At 44.6% G+C, this 19,576-nt stretch overlaps 1 protein-coding gene and 1 non-coding gene across 3 annotated transcripts in view; one reads left to right on the top strand and one right to left on the bottom strand.

Moving 5' to 3' along the window:
• The first annotated feature begins 333 nt into the window (after nucleotides 1–333).
• The window catches only part of CS (citrate synthase), a 28,811-nt gene continuing 9,568 nt past the window's right edge, over nucleotides 334–19,576 (top strand). Inside the window, exons 1-6 of one of the 2 annotated variants that reach the window (XM_077913386.1) lie at nucleotides 334–682; nucleotides 14,590–14,640; nucleotides 15,208–15,315; nucleotides 16,693–16,758; nucleotides 17,558–17,689; nucleotides 17,939–18,127. In XM_077913386.1, coding sequence (XP_077769512.1) covers nucleotides 641–682; nucleotides 14,590–14,640; nucleotides 15,208–15,315; nucleotides 16,693–16,758; nucleotides 17,558–17,689; nucleotides 17,939–18,127 — 588 coding nt within the window. In that variant the 5' untranslated portion in view covers nucleotides 334–640. Of the gene's footprint in view, nucleotides 683–9,564; nucleotides 9,601–14,589; nucleotides 14,641–15,207; nucleotides 15,316–16,692; nucleotides 16,759–17,557; nucleotides 17,690–17,938; nucleotides 18,128–19,576 lie in introns of those variants that run through there. The other variant, XM_077913385.1, reaches the window with a different exon arrangement.
• TRNAR-CCU (transfer RNA arginine (anticodon CCU)) lies at nucleotides 11,199–11,271 on the bottom strand. The gene has a single exon. It is a non-coding gene; the product is annotated as a tRNA-Arg (tRNA).

Here is a 19,576-nt window from a genome sequence, read left to right as displayed (position 1 = left end):
GACCTCAAAGGATCGCCAGGCAGCCAGCGCTGGCATCATAGCCTGTCCACATGACGTCACCTCTAAGGCCATTAAGTCACTGACCAAAGGCATTCCTCAGGAAAGACCGCCAGCTGGTAGGAGGGGCAGGCAGTGGTCGGTGGCCGCGACGGTACAGGATGGGACCGGCTTCCGAGGCCCTCTGAGGTCGGAGTCCTGGGTCAGAGCCCTCCTCCCACACTCCCCTCAGAGCTAACCCCGAACCGCTGAGGGCGAGAAGGGAAGCCGAGGAGGAAGTTAACGGAGTTAGCAGGCACATACTTAGGCAGCTCCGCGCCCCCCTCCCGGCCCAGCCCGGCGGTCCAATCCTGCCCGCCGCGCCCGCTGTCAGCGGCTCAGGTCCCGCCCCCGCGGACGCCGGGCCAATGGCCGGGCCCGAGGCGAGTCCCCTGGGAGGGGCGGGAGCGAGTCGGGGCGGGGGGCGGGGCCTCGCCGAGGACCCCGGGCTGGGCGCCGCCGCCGGCTCGTCTCCCCTTTCCCTCAGCCGCCTCCTTTCAACCTTGTGGGCCCGTCGGCGCGGCCCTCGGTGCAGCGGCGGCGGCTCCCCCGGCCGCAGCTCTCCCGGTCCGGCCTCCCCGCCGGAAGCCCGCGTTCGCCCGTCATGGCTCTACTCACTGCGGCCGCCCGGCTCTTCGGAGCCAAGGTGAGCAACTCCGGGAGGGAGCGCGCGGCCCCAGGGTGGGGCTGAGGCGACTGCAGGCCCTCGGGCGCCGGGGTCCCCTCCCCTCCACCTCACACCCCTGCGCGCCTTAAAGGGGCCCGGCGCCTGGCTGGCCGCCAGCCCTCGGTGGCGCTCCCAGGCCATGTGCTCCGCTGGCCTCCTGCCCCCGGGGGTGAAGAGGGCGCTGCCCGCTCCGGCCTGCGGTCTTGGGCGGGCGGAGAGCCCGGACGCTGCTGTCACCCGGCTCGGCCAGGACGGGGGAGCCCCGGAAAGGAGCTGCCGCTGGAGAGCCTCGGTGTCGTGTGCCTCCGGACTTAGGGGAAGGGCCCGTTGGGGAGAGGGGTGCGGGGGTAGGAGAGGCGGCCGGCGGCCGGCTCCGTGCACTGCCCCTGGTGAGCTGCGCCGTGGCCGGCTTCGGCTTCTGCTTTGCGGAGAGGGCCTTGTCGGCTCCCAAACTGCTTCTTACTGTTTCTCCAACCCAATTTTTGAAGCTTTTAGTGACCGAGCCTTAGCAGTTCTGCTGGTAGAGTGGTACTGGGTCCTCTTTGTCCTTGGGACTCTTGCACTTACTCTTCGTATAGGAGGAGCCTGGGTGGGGTGGAGCCCTTCTGTAAGACCTTCTGCATGATTATCACATAATGATTGCAGAAAGAACCAGAAAGATTTTTCCTCCAAACGGCAGGCCAGAAAGTGAAGATACTGGACTGGAGATAGTGCTGCCAAAGTCACATGACCGGCCCTACTCCTTGCTCACTCAGGCTTAGCTATTGCTTTGAAGTCTACCCAGGAGAGAGCCCTCTCGTTCTTTGAGGCCCTCATTTACTTGAATGTTCGTTCTTGCCTTTGGATCATAGGAATCTTGTTGCAGGTAATGGTGCTTTCAATTTCAAATGGCCAGGGCTTTGGTGCCTGGGTCACTTAACCCTTTAAATAGAGAAACTGCTGTTTTGAGGAGAGAGTCCCCAGCCCTTTAATCCAGGCAGGGACAGTCCCACAAGTGACCTTGACTTCTGCAGAGAACTTACACTTTCTCCTGCAGATTAAAGCTGCCAGCACCTGGAGGAAAGGAAAGTCTTAGGATGGCATTGGCGTGCTGTGTGTTAGCTTGCATGGCTGGCAGATGAGGTGAAGCCTGTAGAATCTAGCATGGAGGTTCTTCCGGGTGCCCAGCAGCAGGTGGAGGCTGATCGTTTGGGAGACACTTGTCTTACTTGGGAGACACTTGTCTTACTTGACTGTTGCTTCTGCTGCTGCCAGGGAACAGGGTAAGGAAGGCCCCTTGGGAAATGAGGCGAGTTCTAGATAGTGTTTTGGCAGAATAGGGGACACGACACCATAATTAGCTCATTCCAGAGCTCCTAACCCAGACCAGATCATTTAATCCTTCAGTGATTTTTAAAAGCCTTTAGAATTTAGTTTTTGAATTCATTTTGTTTTTTTAAGCCTCTGGGGAAGCCCAGGAAGCTTTTGGGATGATAGTGCTACATAATTGTAGAATCAGTATTGTTTTGTTTTGTTGACTTTACTGGTAGAAATGATCCTGAGGACCCCAGAAACCTGTAAATTGGAAGCCATTTGAAAGCTTTTGATCCTTAAAAACTAGCAAAGCCCAAAAAACTCAAGTGGAAATTTCCTGAGATCTCAGTAGAATAACCAAGATAGCAAGAAGGAAGCCTGTTCAGTTTGTAGCATTGCTAGCACCTGCCTTGAATATTCAGATCAGCCTAAAGCTTAACTGATTTTACTTTTGCTGCTAAGGTAGGCTTTGGAAAGCAAAGAGAATTCATTTCCTGATCTGGGAACACTGACCCCTACCACTTTGATTCTCAAGGTCAGATGTAGTTTCACTTTTCTGAGAAGAGATTTTTTTAACCTTGCTAGGTGACACAAATGCCAGTCATTGTTACATTGTTCCACTCTATCCACTTTCAGGTAATTTAATGAACACCTGAGTTGGAAAGAGATACTAGTTCAGATTATTCGACTTCTTGTTTACCCAAATGAATTTCTACTAAACGGTGGTCTTAGTATTAGCTGTGGATGCCTTATCTTTGTGATGTATTATTTTTTCACATGTGATCTGAGTTTGGATTTGGGTCGGGAGTTAGAGTATGGCCACTGATTTATTTCTGTTCTCTCTTTTAACACTATTGTGACTTAACAAATCATAATTATTTCTTGTACCATTGAGCACTGCTCCTCTAAGCCAAGATGTTCAATGACTTTGAGAAAATCAAGCCAAAAGTGTTAAGTATTTCTACACTTTTTTTTTTTTAAAGAGTTTATTTATTTCTTCATGAGAGACAGAGAGAGAGAGGCAGAGACAGGCAGAGGGAGAAGCAAGCTCCATGCACGAAGCCTGATGCAGGACTCGATCCCGGGACCCCGGGATCACACCCTGAGCCAAAAGCAGATATTCAACTGCTGAACCACCCAGGCGTCCCTCTAGACTTTTTCAAGACATGTATTTAATACTTATAATTCCTTTACAGTAGATCTACATCACTGAACGTGTTTTGTATTAATCCTAGTTAGAAATCGGGTTCAACAAAAGTTAAGTTTTTTCTGTGAAATATTAGCTAGGCTCTCAGTTCAGAACTTTTATTTTATTTTTTTAATGTTTTAAGTTGGGAATCCCCGGGTGGCTCAGCGGTTTGGCGCCTGCCTTTGGCCCAGGGTACAATCCTGGAGTCCGGGGATCGAGTCCCGCATCAGGCTCCCGGCATGGAGGGAGCCTGCTTCTCCCTTTTCCTGTGTCTCTGCCTCTCTCTCTCTCTGTGTCTATCATAAAAATAAATAAATAAATATAAATAAATCTTTTTTAAAGATGTTTTAAGTTTATTTATTTAAGTAATCTCTACACCCAACATGGGGCTTGAACCCACGACCTCAAGATTAAGAGTCACATGCTCTTTCAACTGAGCCAGCCAGGCACTCTGTACAGCCTAGAACTTTTATTTTTTTTTTTTTTTTTTTATTTTTTTTAATTTATGATAGTCGCACAGAGAGAGAGAGAGAGGCGGAGACACAGGCAGAGGGAGAAGCAGGCTCCATGCACCGGGAGCCCGATGTGGGATTCGATCCCGGGTCTCCAGGATCGCGCCCTGGGCCAAAGGCAGGCGCCAAACCGCTGCGCTACCCAGGGATCCCCAGCCTAGAACTTTTAAAGGCAAGCACCCAAATCTATGTGTCTTCACTTTGATTATCAGCCTGCTCAAAAGGATGTCAGTTCCTTGGTGCTTGCTAGGTGGGCTGAAGATGAAAAATGGAGAGTAAATCCTCCTCATGTGCTACTGGTGGGATAACTGCATTTGTCTATCCTAGTGGCCTTTTTTAAGATTTTATTTATTTATTTATTTTTTTTTTTAATTTTTTTTAATGCTCTTTATTTTTTATTTTTTTATTATTATTTTTTTTAATTTTTATTTATTTATGATAGTCACAGAGAGAGAGAGAGAGAGGCAGAGACATAGGCAGAGGGAGAAGCAGGCTCCATGCACCGGGAGCCTGATGTGGGATTCGATCCCGGGTCTCCAGGATCGCGCCCTGGGCCAAAGGCAGGCGCCAAACCGCTGCGCCACCCAGGGATCCCAAGATTTTATTTATATTTATTCATGAGAGAGGCAGAGATAGGGGAGGGATAATGGGACTCATCCGGGGATCACTACCTAAGCCAAAGGTAGATGTTCAACCACTGAGCCACCCAGGTACGTGCCCCCCAGTGGCCTTTAGATTGTTAACAGATGAATGCATGGGTGTGGGGAAGCACTGCTAAAGTAGATCATTAGAAAGGTGAAGGCTGGCATTCTTGTTTCTTTAGAATCCAAGTGGGCAGAAGGCAGGAAGCCAGATGTGGTGGATCTCTCTAAAGCTACATAGTAATTCTTTTTGCCCTTCAGTGCTCTATGTGATAGAGTTGAGTAGGGCATGAAATTTAAAACAGTAGTGAAGGGCCGCCCAGGTGGCTCAGCAGTTTAGCACGGCCTTCAGCTCAGGGCCTGATCCTGGAGATCTGGGATCCCTGCAGGGAGCCTACTTCTCCCTCTGCCTGTGTCTCTGCCTCTCTCTCTCTCTCTCTCTCTCTCTCTCTGTGTCTCTCATGAATAAATTAAAATCTTAAAAAATTTTTTTAAATTTTTATTTATTTATGATAGTCACAGAGAGAGAGAGGCAGAGACATAGGCAGAGGGAGAAGCAGGCTCCATGCACCGGGAGCCCGATGTGGGACTCGATCCTGGGTCTCCAGGATCGCGCCCTGGGCCAAAGGCAAGCGCCAAACCGCTGCGCAACCCAGGGATCCCGAATAAATTAAAATCTTAAAAAAAAAAAAGAAAAGAAAAGAAACAGTAGTGAAGCAAAGTTAGCAATAGGTCCTTAAAAAAAAAAATAAGATTTTATTTATTCATGAGAGACACAGAGAGGCAGAGACACAGGCAGAGGGGAGAAGCAGACTCCCTGCCGGGAGCCCCATGCTGGACTTGATCCCGGGTCTCCAGGATCAGGCCCTGAGCTGAAGGCAGCGCAAAACCGCTGAGCCACCCAGGAATCCCAGCAATTGGTCTTTCTGAGCATATGACTGTCTTTCATTTTTTGACTCAAATACCCAAAATCTTTTTTTTTTTAAGGTTTTTTTTTTAATTTTATTTATTTATTTACGATAGTCACAGAGAGAGAGAGAGAGGCAGAGACAGACACAGGCAGAGAGAGAAGCAGGCTCCATGCACCGGGAGCCCGACGTGGGATTCGATCCCGGGTCTCCAGGATCACGCCCTGAGCCAAAGGCAGGCGCCAAACCACTGCGCCACCCAGGGATCCCTATTTATTTTTTAAAATATTTTATTTATTTATTAATGAGAGACACAGACTGAGAAAGAGAGGCAGAGACACAGGCAGAGGGAGAAGCAGGCTCCATGCAGGGAGCCCGACATGGGACTCTATCCCGGGTCTCCAGGATCACGCCCTGGGCTCAAGGCGGCGCTAAACCGCTGAACTGCCTGGGCTGCCGGGATAAATAAAATCTTAAAACAAACTCCTAGTGGAAGTGAGAGCAGTTTTTAGTTCTCAGAAAACTAATAGGACAGCAGATTCTATATGCTTTACTCACCTGTGTACACTTAGTGTGTATAGAATAAGTAGATGTTTAGAAAATAATTGTTTGTTAATTTTATTTATTTATTTATTTACTTATTTACTTATTTATTTATGAATGATAGTCACACACACAGAGAGAGGCAGAGACACAGGCAGAGGGAGAAGCAGGCTCCATGCACCGGGAGCCCTACGTGAGATTCGATCCCAGGTCCCCAGGATCGCGCGCCCTGGGCCAAAGGCAGGCACTAAACCATTGCGCCACCCAGGGATCCCCCAGAAAATAATTGTTAAAGAACTGTAAAGATTTCTACTGAAAGGAAAGTTTAGGGCTCTTGATTCTTTTCTGAGGTCTTTGGTGGTCTTCCTTGGAGTGAGTCTTTAGGGAAGAGTCTGTTAGAAAATGACAATTAGGTAGAATTATTAAGGAAACTCATGAGTATGAAGGAGCTCAAGGTATGAAATCTGAAGATTACCGTGCTCAGGCTATTAAGCAGCCTGATGGAGGAGTGCAGGCCGACTTCCAGTATCACCATTGTGAAACACAGATGTTAAAAGGCTTTAGTTTTCTGACCTGGTTCTGGGGAGAGAGGAGTCTTTGTCCTGTGCGTGTTCTTTTTCCTTTAATGCAGGTTGTTCCTTCTTCATTGGAAGCCTTTGCAGCACAACAAGATTTTTCCTACCAGTTATTAGTGCATTATGTTTGCTTCATCAACTAAGCCAGTTCTGCTGGCTTGGCAAGCTCTGATCTTTTTTCGATGAAGGGCAAGGGCTCTATTAAAATCAGGAGCATCTCTCTCAGGCTTTTAATGTTGGAGCTCTTGGATATGTTGCAGGGCATGTTCTAAATATGCCTAGGATGGAGGATCAAAGAAAATTTGGCCCTTCCCCTTTGGAGTAAAGGTCCTAAGTGTGGATCAATGATGACAATAGGTTAAGAGGAATAAGAGGGAAATAACCACTTTTTAAAGTGCTCTTTCAAATAGGACTCTGCTGTTCCTAGAATTTGAGGGAGGAGGAAGTAGTTTCAGATGATTTTTGGTGAATTGGCCAATACCCTATTCCAGAAATACCTTAAGTATTATAGGCAAGGCAAGTGCTTGGCAGAATTTCCTGCATGTACTAAGTCCTTTTCCTCTCTTGTCCCTTTAAGGTGGAAGTTCTTTTAATTACATTTTTCTACTGTAGCACAGTTGAGAGCTACAGCGCACTTCCATCAATAATAGCAGACTCACTATAAGTTCTTGCAAGGGGTGGCAGCGTTTGAGGTTTAAAAAAGCCTCTTACTGATTGTAACCACCTACCCCCTACCCTGTAGCGAATTCGTTGTCAGACACGTGAGCCAGGCCCTTGTCTTTGGAAGCAGCTCTCTCCATCTCTCCACCTGAAGGAGCTGACCTGTTGAATAAGGTGACTCCCTGATTCACCTGACAGCTGCTGTTCCAGTAGGGTGACTCACCACGTGGCGTGCTACTGGAAGGCAAAAGCCTAGTTGCCACGCCTCAAGAATTAGAGGGAGGAGCTGGTAGGTGAAAGTTCAGGGATGACTCAGAGATTTGTAATCTGCCTGTCTCATCAGTGAGTATAGTCTGAATGTACTATACAAAGCTATTCAGCAGGTTTCTTTGGCAGCTAGGAGGTAGGTGAAATGAGGTGTGTAACCTTGGGTATAACAGTCCTCCAGTCTCTCCTTTCTAGTCATTTATTCTGCTGGGTAGTTAGATTTGTTTCCTCTCCTTGAGACTCTTCCCCTCCTGGTTGGGACACTCCTAAGGCCCTTAAAAAGAAAATCGGGGCTTTATTTCCTATTCTGCAGGTAGAGGGAATTATCCATTCACCCCTTCCTCAGGCTTGACTACCTCTTTCCTGGAATCCAATTCCAGGAGAGAGTAATGACACTTGACATGGTAGGTAATAGGCCAACACACTTCTTCGAAGAGGGAAGCCTGGGTGGCTCAGCGGTTGAGTGCCTTTCTTTGCTTCAGGGCATGATCCTGGAGTCCTGGGATCAAATCTCACATCGGGCTCCCTGCAGGGAGCCTGCTTCTCCCTCTGCCTGTGTCTCTGCCTCTTTCTCTGTGTGTCTCATGAATGAATAAATAAAATCTTTTTTTTTTTAAAGATTTATTTATTTATTCATTCAGAGAGAGCGAAGAGAGAGGCAGAGACACAGGCAGAGGGAGAAGCAGGCTCCCTGCAGGAAGCCCGATGTGGGACTCAATCCCGGGTCTCCAGGATCACACCCTGGGCTGCAGGCGGTACTAAACCACTGCGCCACCGGGGCTGCCCGAATAAATAAAATCTTAAAAAAAAAAAAAAACAACAACAACACTTTTCTGAGAAACACCTATTTATTGAACTCACTTATGCAGAAGTCACTGTTTTTTAGATGCTTTCATGCAGACTGTTTTGTACAGTCTACTTATCTACCCCAAAATTGGCTTTATTATTATCAATTTAGAGATATGAAACCTGAGACTTAGAAGTTAGGTCATATAGCCAAGGTAACACAGCAGGATAGTGGCAGAACCTGGATTTAAGACTTGATCGTTAATAGCTGTACATCCCAGGGTCTACATTCTATGCTTCTCCCTTATTGTTCATGTGGGTCACCTAGGGAACTTGTTACACTGCAGATTTGGATATAGTAGGTCTGATGTGAGGCCCAAGATTCTACATTTCTGACAAGCCCCAAGAAATGCTAATGCTGCTGGCTAGGCAGTTATATTTTAAATAGCAAGGCTTTTGAGTACCTTTACCTATGTCCTTATTAGACTTTACATATGTCCTTATTAGACTTATCAGACTTTGAGCTAAGTAGCTTGAGTGTTATCCTAAATATGGAGAAGGAAAGGGGAACAATACAGTTGACCCTTGAACAACATAGTTTCAACTGCTGGTCCACTTACGTGTGGATTTTTTACTGTACAGTACTGCAAATATATTTTTTCCTTAGGACTTTCTTTTTTTTTTTTTTTTAATGAAATGAGATCTCTTACCAAAAGACCTTTTTTTTTTTTTTTTTTTTTTAATTTATTCAGAGGCAGGCAGAGAGGCAGAGACACAGGCAGAGGGAGAAATGTGGGACTTGATCCCGGGTCTCCAGGATCACACCCCAGGCTGCAGGCGGCACTAAACCGCTGCGCCACCAGGGCTGCCCTCCTTAGGACTTTCTTACTAACATTTTCTCTACTTTTTTTGTAAGAATACAGTATGTAACATATAATATATAAGATAGGTATTAATAGACCATTTATGTTCTCAGTAAAGCTTCCAGCCAACAGTAGTTTGTTAGTAGTTAAGTTTTGGGGGGAATCAAGAGTTATAGCCAGAGTTTCAACTGCATGAGGGGTCTGCATCCCTGATTCCCATGTTCCAAGGGTCAACTGCAGTTAGTTGTTTTGTTTTGTCTGTTGTCTAGTAATGGAGCTGGGGCTAAAACCCACATTTCCTTTCCACATTCCTAATCGTGTGCTCTGTGTTTTACCTCATTAGGTAAAATTGTTCTAACTTGAATTTTTCCTATTCTAGCCTTTTGAGTGGTTATATCAACGAATTGCTGCCTTTGAAATCCTTCTAATTTCTTTAGTTTTCTTTTAAGCTGCAGAGAGGATGTGAGAAAATGGCCATACTGTTTAATTTTATGTATTTATTATATAACAAGTACAAAGCATTTGCCAGACATGGTTTTAAGTGCTTTTTAAGTGTTGCCTTAATTCTCACAGCAGTCAGTTGGGTACTGTTACTGTTCCCATTTTACAGATAAGGAGACTGACACACAGAACCATTAAATGACGTGGCTGGAGTCACAGGTAATAAGCAGCAGAGAAGGGCAGTAGAAACAGAATATTAGTATATTCTTTATTCTATAGCTGCATATCCACACTATCCACAAAACAGGACTGCTTTACAAATTGAAGGTCTAAGAAGTGTTACTAATGGAGATCATCAGGGACAGTTGAGATCAACCCTCTAAGTTATTCTTGAAGCTCCTCACCTGAAAGGGCAAGATGCTTAGTACAAAGGTAATGAAGACTTCGCTGATGTTGGAAGTGGTGGGGTGACAGTGTAGTTCTAAGTTTCTCTTCCTATGCATTGTTTTATTTATTTATTTATTTATTTATTTATTATTTTTTTTTTAAATTTTTTATTTATTTATGATAGTCACACAGAGAGAGAGAGAGAGAGAGGCAGAGACACAGGCAGAGGGGCAGAGGGAGAAGCAGGCTCCATGCACTGGGAGCCCGACGTGAGACTCGATCCGGGGTCCCCAGGATCATGCCCCGGGCCAAAGTCTGGCGCCAAACCGCTGCGCCACCCAGGGATCCCTATTTATTTTTTAAAATATTTTATTTATTTATTAATGAGAGACACAGACTGAGAAAGAGAGGCAGAGACACAGGCAGAGGGAGAAGCAGGCTCCATGCAGGGAGCCCGACATGGGACTCGATCCCGGGACTCCAGGATCACACCCTGGACCGAAGGCAGGCACTAAACCGCTGAGCCACCCAGGGATCCCCCCTATGCATTGTTTTATTTTTATTTTTTTTATTTTTTTTATTTATTTATATAGTCACAGAGAGAGAGAGAGGCAGATACATAGGCAGAGGGAGAAGCAGGCTCCATACACTGGGAGCCCGATGTGGGATTCGATCCCAGGTCTCCAGGATCGCGCCCTGGGCCAAAGGCAGACGCTAAACCGCTGCGCCACCCAGGGTTCCCTATTGTTTTATTTTTTTTATTTTTTATTTTTTTTTAATTTTTTATTTATTTATGATAGGCACACAGTGAGAGAGAGAGGCAGAGACATAGGCAGAGGGAGAAGCAGGCTCCATGCATCGGGAGCCTGATGTGGGATTCAATCCTGGGTCTCCAGAATCACGCCCTGGGCCAAAGGCAGGCGCTAAACCGCTGCGCCACCCAGGGATCCCTTCCCTATTGTTTTAAAGTAGCATTCATACAGATAGATATGAGAAATGATTGTAATGAAGCAGCAGTAATGACCCATCTGATTCCTTTATTTATTTATTTATTTTTAAAATTTTATTTATGAGAGACACAGGCAGAAGGAGAAGCAGGCTCCATGCAGGGAGCCTGACACGGGACTCCATCCTGACTCCAGGATCAGGGCCTGGGCTGAAGACGGCGCTAAACCACTGAGCCACCCTGGCTGCCCTAGAATCTTTTTTTTTAAAAGATTTTTTTTTTTTTTTTTTAAATTTATTTATGATAGTCACAGAGAGAGGGAGAGAAAGAGAGACAGGCAGAGGGAGAAGCAGGCTCCATGCACCGGGAGCCCGATGTGGGATTCGATCCGGGGTCTCCAGGATCGCGCCCTGGGCCAAAGGCAGGCGCCAAACCGCTGCGCCACCCAGGGATCCCTTTTTTAAAAGATTTTAAGTAATTTCTACACCCAACGTGGGGCTCGAACTCACAACCCCAAGATCAGGAGTCTCATGCTCTTCCAACTGAGCCAGCAGGGCACCCCTGCAATCATAGAAACTTAAAACTGATTTAAAAGTGGAAAAATGGACGCCTGGGTGGCTCAGCGGTTGAGCGCCTGCCTTTGGATGGAGGTGTGATCCCGGAGTGCCGGGATCGAGTCCCGAGTCAGGCTCCCGGCATGGAGCCTGCTTTCTCTCTGCCTATGTCTTTGCCTGTCTCTTTGTCTCTCATAAATAGATAAATAAAATCTTTTTTTTAAAAAGTGGAGGGCAGCCCGTGTGGCTCAGCGGTTTAGCGCTGCCTTCAGCCCAGGGTGTGATCCTGGAGTGCTGGGATCCAGTCCCGAATTGGGTTCCCTGTGTGGAGCCTGCTTCTCCCTGTGCCTGTGCCTGTGTCTCTTTCTCTCTGTGTCTCTCATGAATAAATAAATAAAATCTTTGAAAAAAAAATTTTTAAAGTGGAAAAGAGATCATTATGGAGAGATTTTAACACCTCTCAGATGATATGTTCCCCTGTAGCCTTTTTAGAAACCAAACAACCACAACAACCAACCACCCACAATTAAAAGGTCTGTCTGCTGCAGGGCTGATGTAGTCTCTGGGAGGTGGCCCTTCTATATCAGGATCTAGGGACCATGGAGCAAGGAACAGAATTTATTTGCATGTTTTCTTGTTAACTCGGTGGTGACTAATAAGAAAAGGTAAAATCATTTCTTAGATACTAGTTCAGGTTTCCATTTTCCCCATGAAGGGTGAAGAGGCTAAAGGCCTGTTTGTGCTGCCTACTTTTTTGCCCAAATGGTTCCCATTGAGCCAGAAGAGATTCTTTAGAAAGTTAATGAAAGGAGTTAACAAGCTGAGGCAGTCCCCCTTTATTTTGGGAACATAGTAGCTTTCCTTGTATTCTCTGAATTTAGCTTTGGATTGAGTCTTTTTATTTTATTTTAAAAATCATTTAATTTTTAAAATATTTATTTTAGAGAGCATGTGTGCATGTGTGCACATGGGAGGGGGTGAGGGGCAGAGGAGAGGAGAAACAGAAAGGCAGTCTCCAGACTCTTGATTTCAGCTTAGGTCAAGATCTCAGGGATCAAGCCCCAGGCTGCTCTGCACTTCTCTGAGAACCTACTTAAGACTCCCTCTCCCTCTCCTCCTCCCCACCTTCTTTTAAAAAAAAAAAAAAAAAAAAAAACACCTTTTCTGAAGGATCTCTTTCCTTTCCAGTTCTTCCTGGTGCCCCCAAAAAAGAAGGATACTAAATTCTAAAACATCTCCAGCCCTTCTGAATTCTCCCCTTAGGCATGGAAAATTTTTAAAATTTGTAAAGATTTTATTTATTTATTCATGAGAAACCGAGACATAGACAGAGGGAGAAGCAGGCTCCCTACAGGGAGCCCTATGCAGGACTCCATCCCAGGATCCTGGGATTATGACCTGAGCCAAAGGCAGACGCTCAACCACTGAGCCACCCAGGTGCCCCTGTTTTGGAATTTATTTTATTTTATTTTATTTATTTATTTATTTATTTTTAATTTATGATAGTCACAGAGAGAGAGAGAGAGAGAGGCAGAGACAGGCAGAGGGAGAAGCAGGCTCCATGCACCGGGAGCCCGACGTGGGATTTGATCCCGGGTCTCCAGGATCGCGCCCTGGGCCAAAGGCAGGCGCCAAACCGCTGCGCCACCCAGGGATCCCTGGAATTTATTTTATTTTATTTATTTTTTTTGTTGTTGTTTTGTTTTGGAATTTATACAGTACTATTGCTTCAAATGATTTTCAGTGCAATCAGCCAGCAGTGCAGTAGTTACAAGAAAAGGTGTATCTGGCCTTTTGACAAAATGAGGAAAGGTTTGGTCTTGTTCCTGGATTAGTTTGTGTGTGTGTGTGTGTGTGTGTGTGTGTGTGTGTAATCTTTTTAGTTTGCCAAGTGCTTTCACATCATCGTAATTTAATTATCAGAAGACAGCCCTGTGAAATATGTGGTGGGTATTTAACACCATTTTTTTTTAAGATCTTAATTATTTATTCATGAGAGACACAGAGAGAGAGAGGCAGAGACACAGGCAGAGGGAGAAGCAGGCCCCATATAGGGAGCCTGATGCAGGACTCGATCTCAGGACTCGGTGATCACGCCCTGAGCCAAAGGCAGATGCTCAACCACTGAGCCACCTAGGCATCCTAACACCACTTTTATAGATGAGGAAAATGAAGGTGGCTTTGACTATCATTTTATCTTCAAAATCTTGTGCAGAGAAGTTAATCTTATCAAAATTCATAGCTGATTAGTAGTTTAATTGGTTGTTTTTTTTTCAAAGGCAGTGTTGAACTCTTGCACCTCAGCAATCTTCTCATAGAGAGTAGCCTTTCTTTTTGTGGGGAGAAATCTCTAAGTATAGAAAACAGGTGAACTATACTATTTGTCTTTGTAGAATTCCTTTAGGACAGGTGTGTATTTGACAAACTCAGCTTTTGTTTATCTGAAAGGTCTCTATTTCACCCCCTTTGTTAAGACTTTTTCCTCACCTGGATATACGTTAGCTTAATAATTCTTTTCTCTCGGGATCCCTGGGTGGCGCAGCGGTTTGGCGCCTGCCTTTGGCCCAGGGCGTGATCCTGGAGACCCGGGATCGAATCCCACATCAGGCTCCCGGTGCATGGAGCCTGCTTCTCCCTCTGCCTGTGTCTCTGCCTCTCTCTCTCTCTCTCTGTGACTATCATAAATAAAAAAAAAATAATAATAATAATAATTCTTTTCTCTCATTGTTTGGAAAGTAGTTTTCCAGTTTTTTGGTTTCCCAGTGCTGTTATTGAGTAGTCTGTTGTTACATTGTAGGTATTCTGTCTTCCTGAGCTTTTTCCAGGAACTTTGAAGAAGTGTGGTGAAGGCAGCCTCTGCCTGTGGCCTCTCCTAGGCTGGAGAGGTGGAAGTGCTGCCGAAAGACTAGGCACTGCAGAGGTCTTACCAGCAGAGTCAAGTAGTCGCTCAGTCCCCTCATTTGCTTTTCTGAGGCCACTCAGAACTATTGACAGCTGGATTGGGTTGGCCTGGGCACTCTAACAACCACCTCTCTGACCTTTCAGTGCCTAGCAAAGCCTGCCCTGATGAAACCCAGATGACTGGAAAGAGCCTCTCCACAGCAAATGCTATTAAAGCTATGGATGCAGAGTTAAATCTGCTATTGCCTCCAGATTGGGGACTCCTTCAAAGCTATTCAGGGCCTTTTACAGCTCTTTTTATGTCAGACTGTCCTCGGAGGCTAAGTAAGGTGGAGAGAAAGAGGATGAGTCACTATAACTCCTTGTTATACATAGGAGGAAAGAGTAATTGTTGCATAAGGTGCTGTGTTTTCTTTGCAGAATGCATCTTGTCTTGTTCTTGCTGCTCGGCATGCCAGTGCCTCCTCTACGGTAAGGACTGGAAAAGAGTATCACTGAGGCAATCTGACCCTGGGATTATGGGATGGGGAGTAGGGTTTGTTACCACCTAGCTTCTCATCATTATCCTGAGTAACTCAGAGGTGTCTTTTGTTATTGTTGTTATAACTATTAGTTAATATTACTATTATTTTAGGAAGTAATTTATTCAAGAGTGTAGTGAGATGGGAATAACAAATATTTTTGCCTTATCTTTTAAGTTATAATAAAATATACATAACATAAAGTTTCCCGTTTTAACCTTTTTTAAGTGTATAGTTTAGTGGCAGTAAGTACATTCACATTATTGTACAACTATCATCACTATCAATCTCTAGAACTCTTTCATCTTCCCAAATTGAAACTTCGTACCCATAAATTCTCCATTCCCTTCCCTCTCTGCCTAATTCTTTTACCCTCATCTGGGCAGAGTAGTTGACCATATTTCTCTGGCAAATAGAGAAAGCCAAATTCTAAAAAGCAGTCTTAGCATACCTACTTTGTAGGAAAAATCTAATCAACATTTTGACCATCACCTAACCTCTCTATGTCTCTTTTTAGAATTTGAAAGACATATTGGCCGACTTGATACCGAAGGAGCAGGCCAGAATAAAGACCTTCAGGCAGCAACATGGCAAGACAGTGGTGGGCCAAATCACTGTGGACATGGTAAAGATTGTGGGGTCTTGGCTGGAAAAAGTAGCTCTGTAATGTGCTTCAACAAAAATACCATTCTCTTGGGACGCCTGGGTGGCTCAGCGGTTGAGTACCTGCTCCTGGCTCAGGGCGTGATCCCAAGGTCTCAGGATCGAGTCCCACATCAGGCTCCCTGCCTGGAGCCTGCTTCTCTCTCTGCCTCTGTCTCTCCCTCTCTCTCTGTGTCTTTCATGAATAAATAAATAAAATCTTTTTTTTTTTTAATAAATAAAATCTTAAAAAAGAAAAATTCTCTTCACTGACTATTCAGAAGCATTCTGTCCCATACATGGAAAAGTTGGAGCTTAAGATGTTCATTAGAAATTAGAATGTTCTAATGTTCTTTGTTTTTGTTCTTTTTTTTTTTTTTTTTTTTTAAGATTGAGTTATTTACTTATGAGGGAGAAAAAGGGAGGCAGAGATAGAGGGAGAAACAGACTCCTCATGAGCAGGGAGCCCAATGTGAGACTGTATCCCATGACCCTGGGATCACAACGTGAGCTGAAGGCAGATGCTTAACTGACTGAGCCACCCAGGTGCCCTAGACTGTTTTAATTTTTATTTTTTTAAAAGATTTATTTATTTATTTATTCATGATAGATATATATATAGAGAGAGAGGCAGAGACACAGGAGGAGGGAGAAGCAGGCTCCATGCCGGGAGCCCAATGCGGGACTCGATCCCGGGACTCCAGGATCGCGCCCTGGGCCAAAGGCAGGCGCCAGACTGCTGAGCCACCCAGGGATCCCCAGTATTTTTAAATAAATTTAATAGTTGAGCCTAGATTAATTTACCCATGGGAGAGATGAATGAAGTATCTATTCCTCATCCCAACCCCTCAGCTTTTGGGGCCAGGACTCTGTTAGAGTTAATGCTGTGTTGATCATTTATACACCTAGATCAGCTCCAGCAGGTGGTCTAGAACAAGCTTAGGATGGCTTCCCCAGCTCTAAGAGTCTGAGCAGCTCAAATGATAATTCCACAGCAGTGTTTAGTCTTTGGTCTCTATCTCCTTTCCCTGTTATAGATCGCATTCTGTTGACTTTGGTTGTGGGAATGAAGGAGTAAGAATGGGTAGAATAAAGAATAAAATACAAGAAGAGAAGGAAGCAGAGGCAGACACAATAAATAAAGACAGATTTTTCAACTTAAAATTTTCATTTCCAGTGTTAGCAGGCTTCCCTGCAAAGTTCTGTTCTATGGTAAGTAAACCTCTCAGAAATCTTTCTATGAATGAAGTCTTGCAAATCAGGAAGTACATTTCCTTTCTCAGATGCCATGGAACACTAACAAGCTCTAGCCTGAATTATTCTGACTACTTGTTACATCCTATCCTCTCTTTTTCTTTAGATGTACGGTGGCATGAGAGGCATGAAGGGATTAGTATATGAAACATCAGTTCTTGATCCTGATGAGGTAAGAGACCCTCATGTCAACACTAATCATAGTTTACTGACTGTTGTGCGCACCATAGATTAGACTGATGAGGGTAAAGAAAACAAAGCATTTGTCTTTGTGTATAGAAAATAGGTACGTGTGGGATAACTGAAGAACAAATCTACCTTTTCAATATATTACCTAATAAAACTAAAAGTACTAAATAGAATTAAGTTACGTGAAGATTTTTTTTTTTTCGTTTTTTTTTTTTTTAATTTTTTTTTTCAATTTTCATTTATTTATGATAGAGAGAGAGAGAGAGAGAGGCAGAGACATAGGCAGAGGGATAAGCAGGCTCCATGCACCGGGATGCCCAATGTGGGATTCGATCCCGGGTCTCCAGGATCGCGCCCTGGGCCAAAGGCAGGCGCCAAACCGCTGCGCCACCCAGGGATCCCAAGTTACGTGAAGATTTAAGCTTTATTTTTTATTTTATTTTTTTCCTTTTTTTTTTTTTTTTTAATGTTTATTTATTTATGATAGTCACAGAGAGAGAGAGGCAGAGACACAGGCAGAGGGAGAAGCAGGCTCCATGCACCGGAAGCCCGATGTGGGATTCGATCCCGGGTCTCCAGGATCGCGCCCTGGGCCAAAGGCAGGCGCCAAACCCCTGCGCCACCCAGGGATCCCAAGATTTAAGCTTTAAAAAAATTTTTTTTAAGCTTTAAAAATTCTATTCTAACTTGTTGAAAGGTCTGATAAGAATGAGACTAGTCAATTATGTGACTTCCAGGCTAGTAAATTTAAAATTTGTACCTCCTATTTCTTTTCCCTCAAGGGCATCCGTTTCCGAGGCTACAGTATCCCTGAGTGCCAGAAACTGCTGCCTAAGGCTAAAGGCGGTGAAGAACCCCTGCCAGAGGGCTTATTTTGGTTGCTGGTAACTGGACAAATCCCAACAGAAGAACAGGTAAAGCAGAAGGATATTAGCCCTTCTCTTCTTCTTTGCCTTTCTCTAATCTCAGGCACTTAATCCTGATTTGGCTCTGGGTGGTAGTTTGTAGGGATGTATAGTAAGGGGAAGGAATCAGAGCAGAGTTCTGCAGTATAAGTGGACTGAGTTGAATTCTCTTGGATTTTCTTTATTTAGATGTCACTGTCTTTTTTATTTCTCTTTTTCCCTTGCCTAGTGTTATGAGCAATGTCTGCCTTTCTACAGGTGTCTTGGCTCTCAAAAGAGTGGGCAAAGAGGGCAGCTCTACCTTCCCATGTGGTCACCATGCTGGACAACTTTCCTACCAATCTACACCCTATGTCTCAGCTCAGTGCAGCCATTACAGCCCTCAACAGTGAAAGTAACTTTGCCCGAGCATATGCAGAGGGTATCAACCGAACCAAGTACTGGGAGGTAAGAAATTTTGGTGTAATGTGTGATGGGGATTTAAAGGACTTTAGTGTGAAGGAAGAAAAAGGAATGTAGAATCTTTAAGAAGATTACTACTCTCGGTTATGACAGAAGCTCATTTAACAAATTTTTATTTTAGGCTTGCTTTTTTTTTCAGTCCTTGGGATTATATAGATAAATGGAACATGCTTTCTATCACCAAGGTTATTGGTTTGATTAGGGTGAGATACATGTAAAAAAAAAATACAGTTTAGTAAATCTTGCTGCAATAGGGTATATTACACAGGGCTGTTGGAACATTGAAAAAGATGTGACTTAACTACAGGATCCCTGAGGAAGATTTCACAGAGTAGTCTGCTCTAGCCCCAAATGTCCCTTTTTCTCGTTCTTGTCCTCAAATGAGGAAGATCTTGGAATGTTAGGTGAATGACAGCTAAGGCAGTTCTCAGTCTAGCTAGGAGGACTAATGCCAATCTGCCAATGTTCTGTACTGTTTCATAGCAGAAGGGTGGTTACTACCCTGGGATTAGGATCCAGAAACAAATGAGCTTTGATTTCTGAAAATGAGATGTGACCCTACTAGTTTGAACTGGTTGGAGTATGAGAAGACTGCCTTGTCCCAGCGGATAGTACATAACTCCTTCCATCCTCTTTCCAGTACCCTACATGGTATTCACAAACACTGGGTAAAGTACAAGTTATCTGGCTAGGTTTATAGCAAGACATCCATCTCATTTTCTTTTCTTATTTGGAAACAGGTAAAATAGGAACAGAATGGTCCCTTTTTGTGAAGCAGATACACTAGATAGATGATTTGACCAGGAGAAAGCCCCCAAAGAGTTTACTTGATGCATGGCACAGAATAACATGCACAGTCCACTGATCTGATGCAATCCTTTTGGGGTTTTGGCAAATCCTGCTTCATTTGATTGGTCAATACTTACTCAATGCCAACTGTGTATTGAATTGTGTTTGCTATTGGGGGAAAGTGGAAGGGAGTTTGAAATTAGGTTGGCACTGTGAAAGAAGGCATAGGAATTATGGAAAATATACACATTCACAAGTACTTAAAGCATTCATAAAGCTCTGTATCAGCAGGTTCAGAAGGTTGTATAATCTGAATATATTGTTTTCCATTTTTTCTATTTATTTGTTTGTTTTTAAGATTTTATTTATTTATTCATGAGAGACACACAGAGAGAGAGGCAGAGACACAGACAGAGGGAGAAGCAAGCTCCACGCAGGGAGCCTGATGCGGGACTTGATCCCAGGACTCCAGGATCACACCCTGAGCCGAAGGCTGACGCTCAACCACTGAGCCACCCAAGTGTCCCTCCATTTTCTTTTTTTTTTTTTTTTTCCATTTTCTTTTTTAAATGTTACTCAGGTAATTGTTATTTGTGTGGGTCACCATACCAGAAAAGGTTAAATTGAGACCAGCAGTTCTCCTAT

This window comes from Canis aureus, chromosome 11, assembly GCF_053574225.1.
Source record: "Canis aureus isolate CA01 chromosome 11, VMU_Caureus_v.1.0, whole genome shotgun sequence".
Classification (NCBI taxonomy): Eukaryota; Metazoa; Chordata; class Mammalia; order Carnivora; family Canidae; genus Canis; species Canis aureus.
The sequence above is the reverse complement of the archived record's forward strand: the minus strand, read 5'-3'. Positions and strand labels throughout refer to the sequence as shown.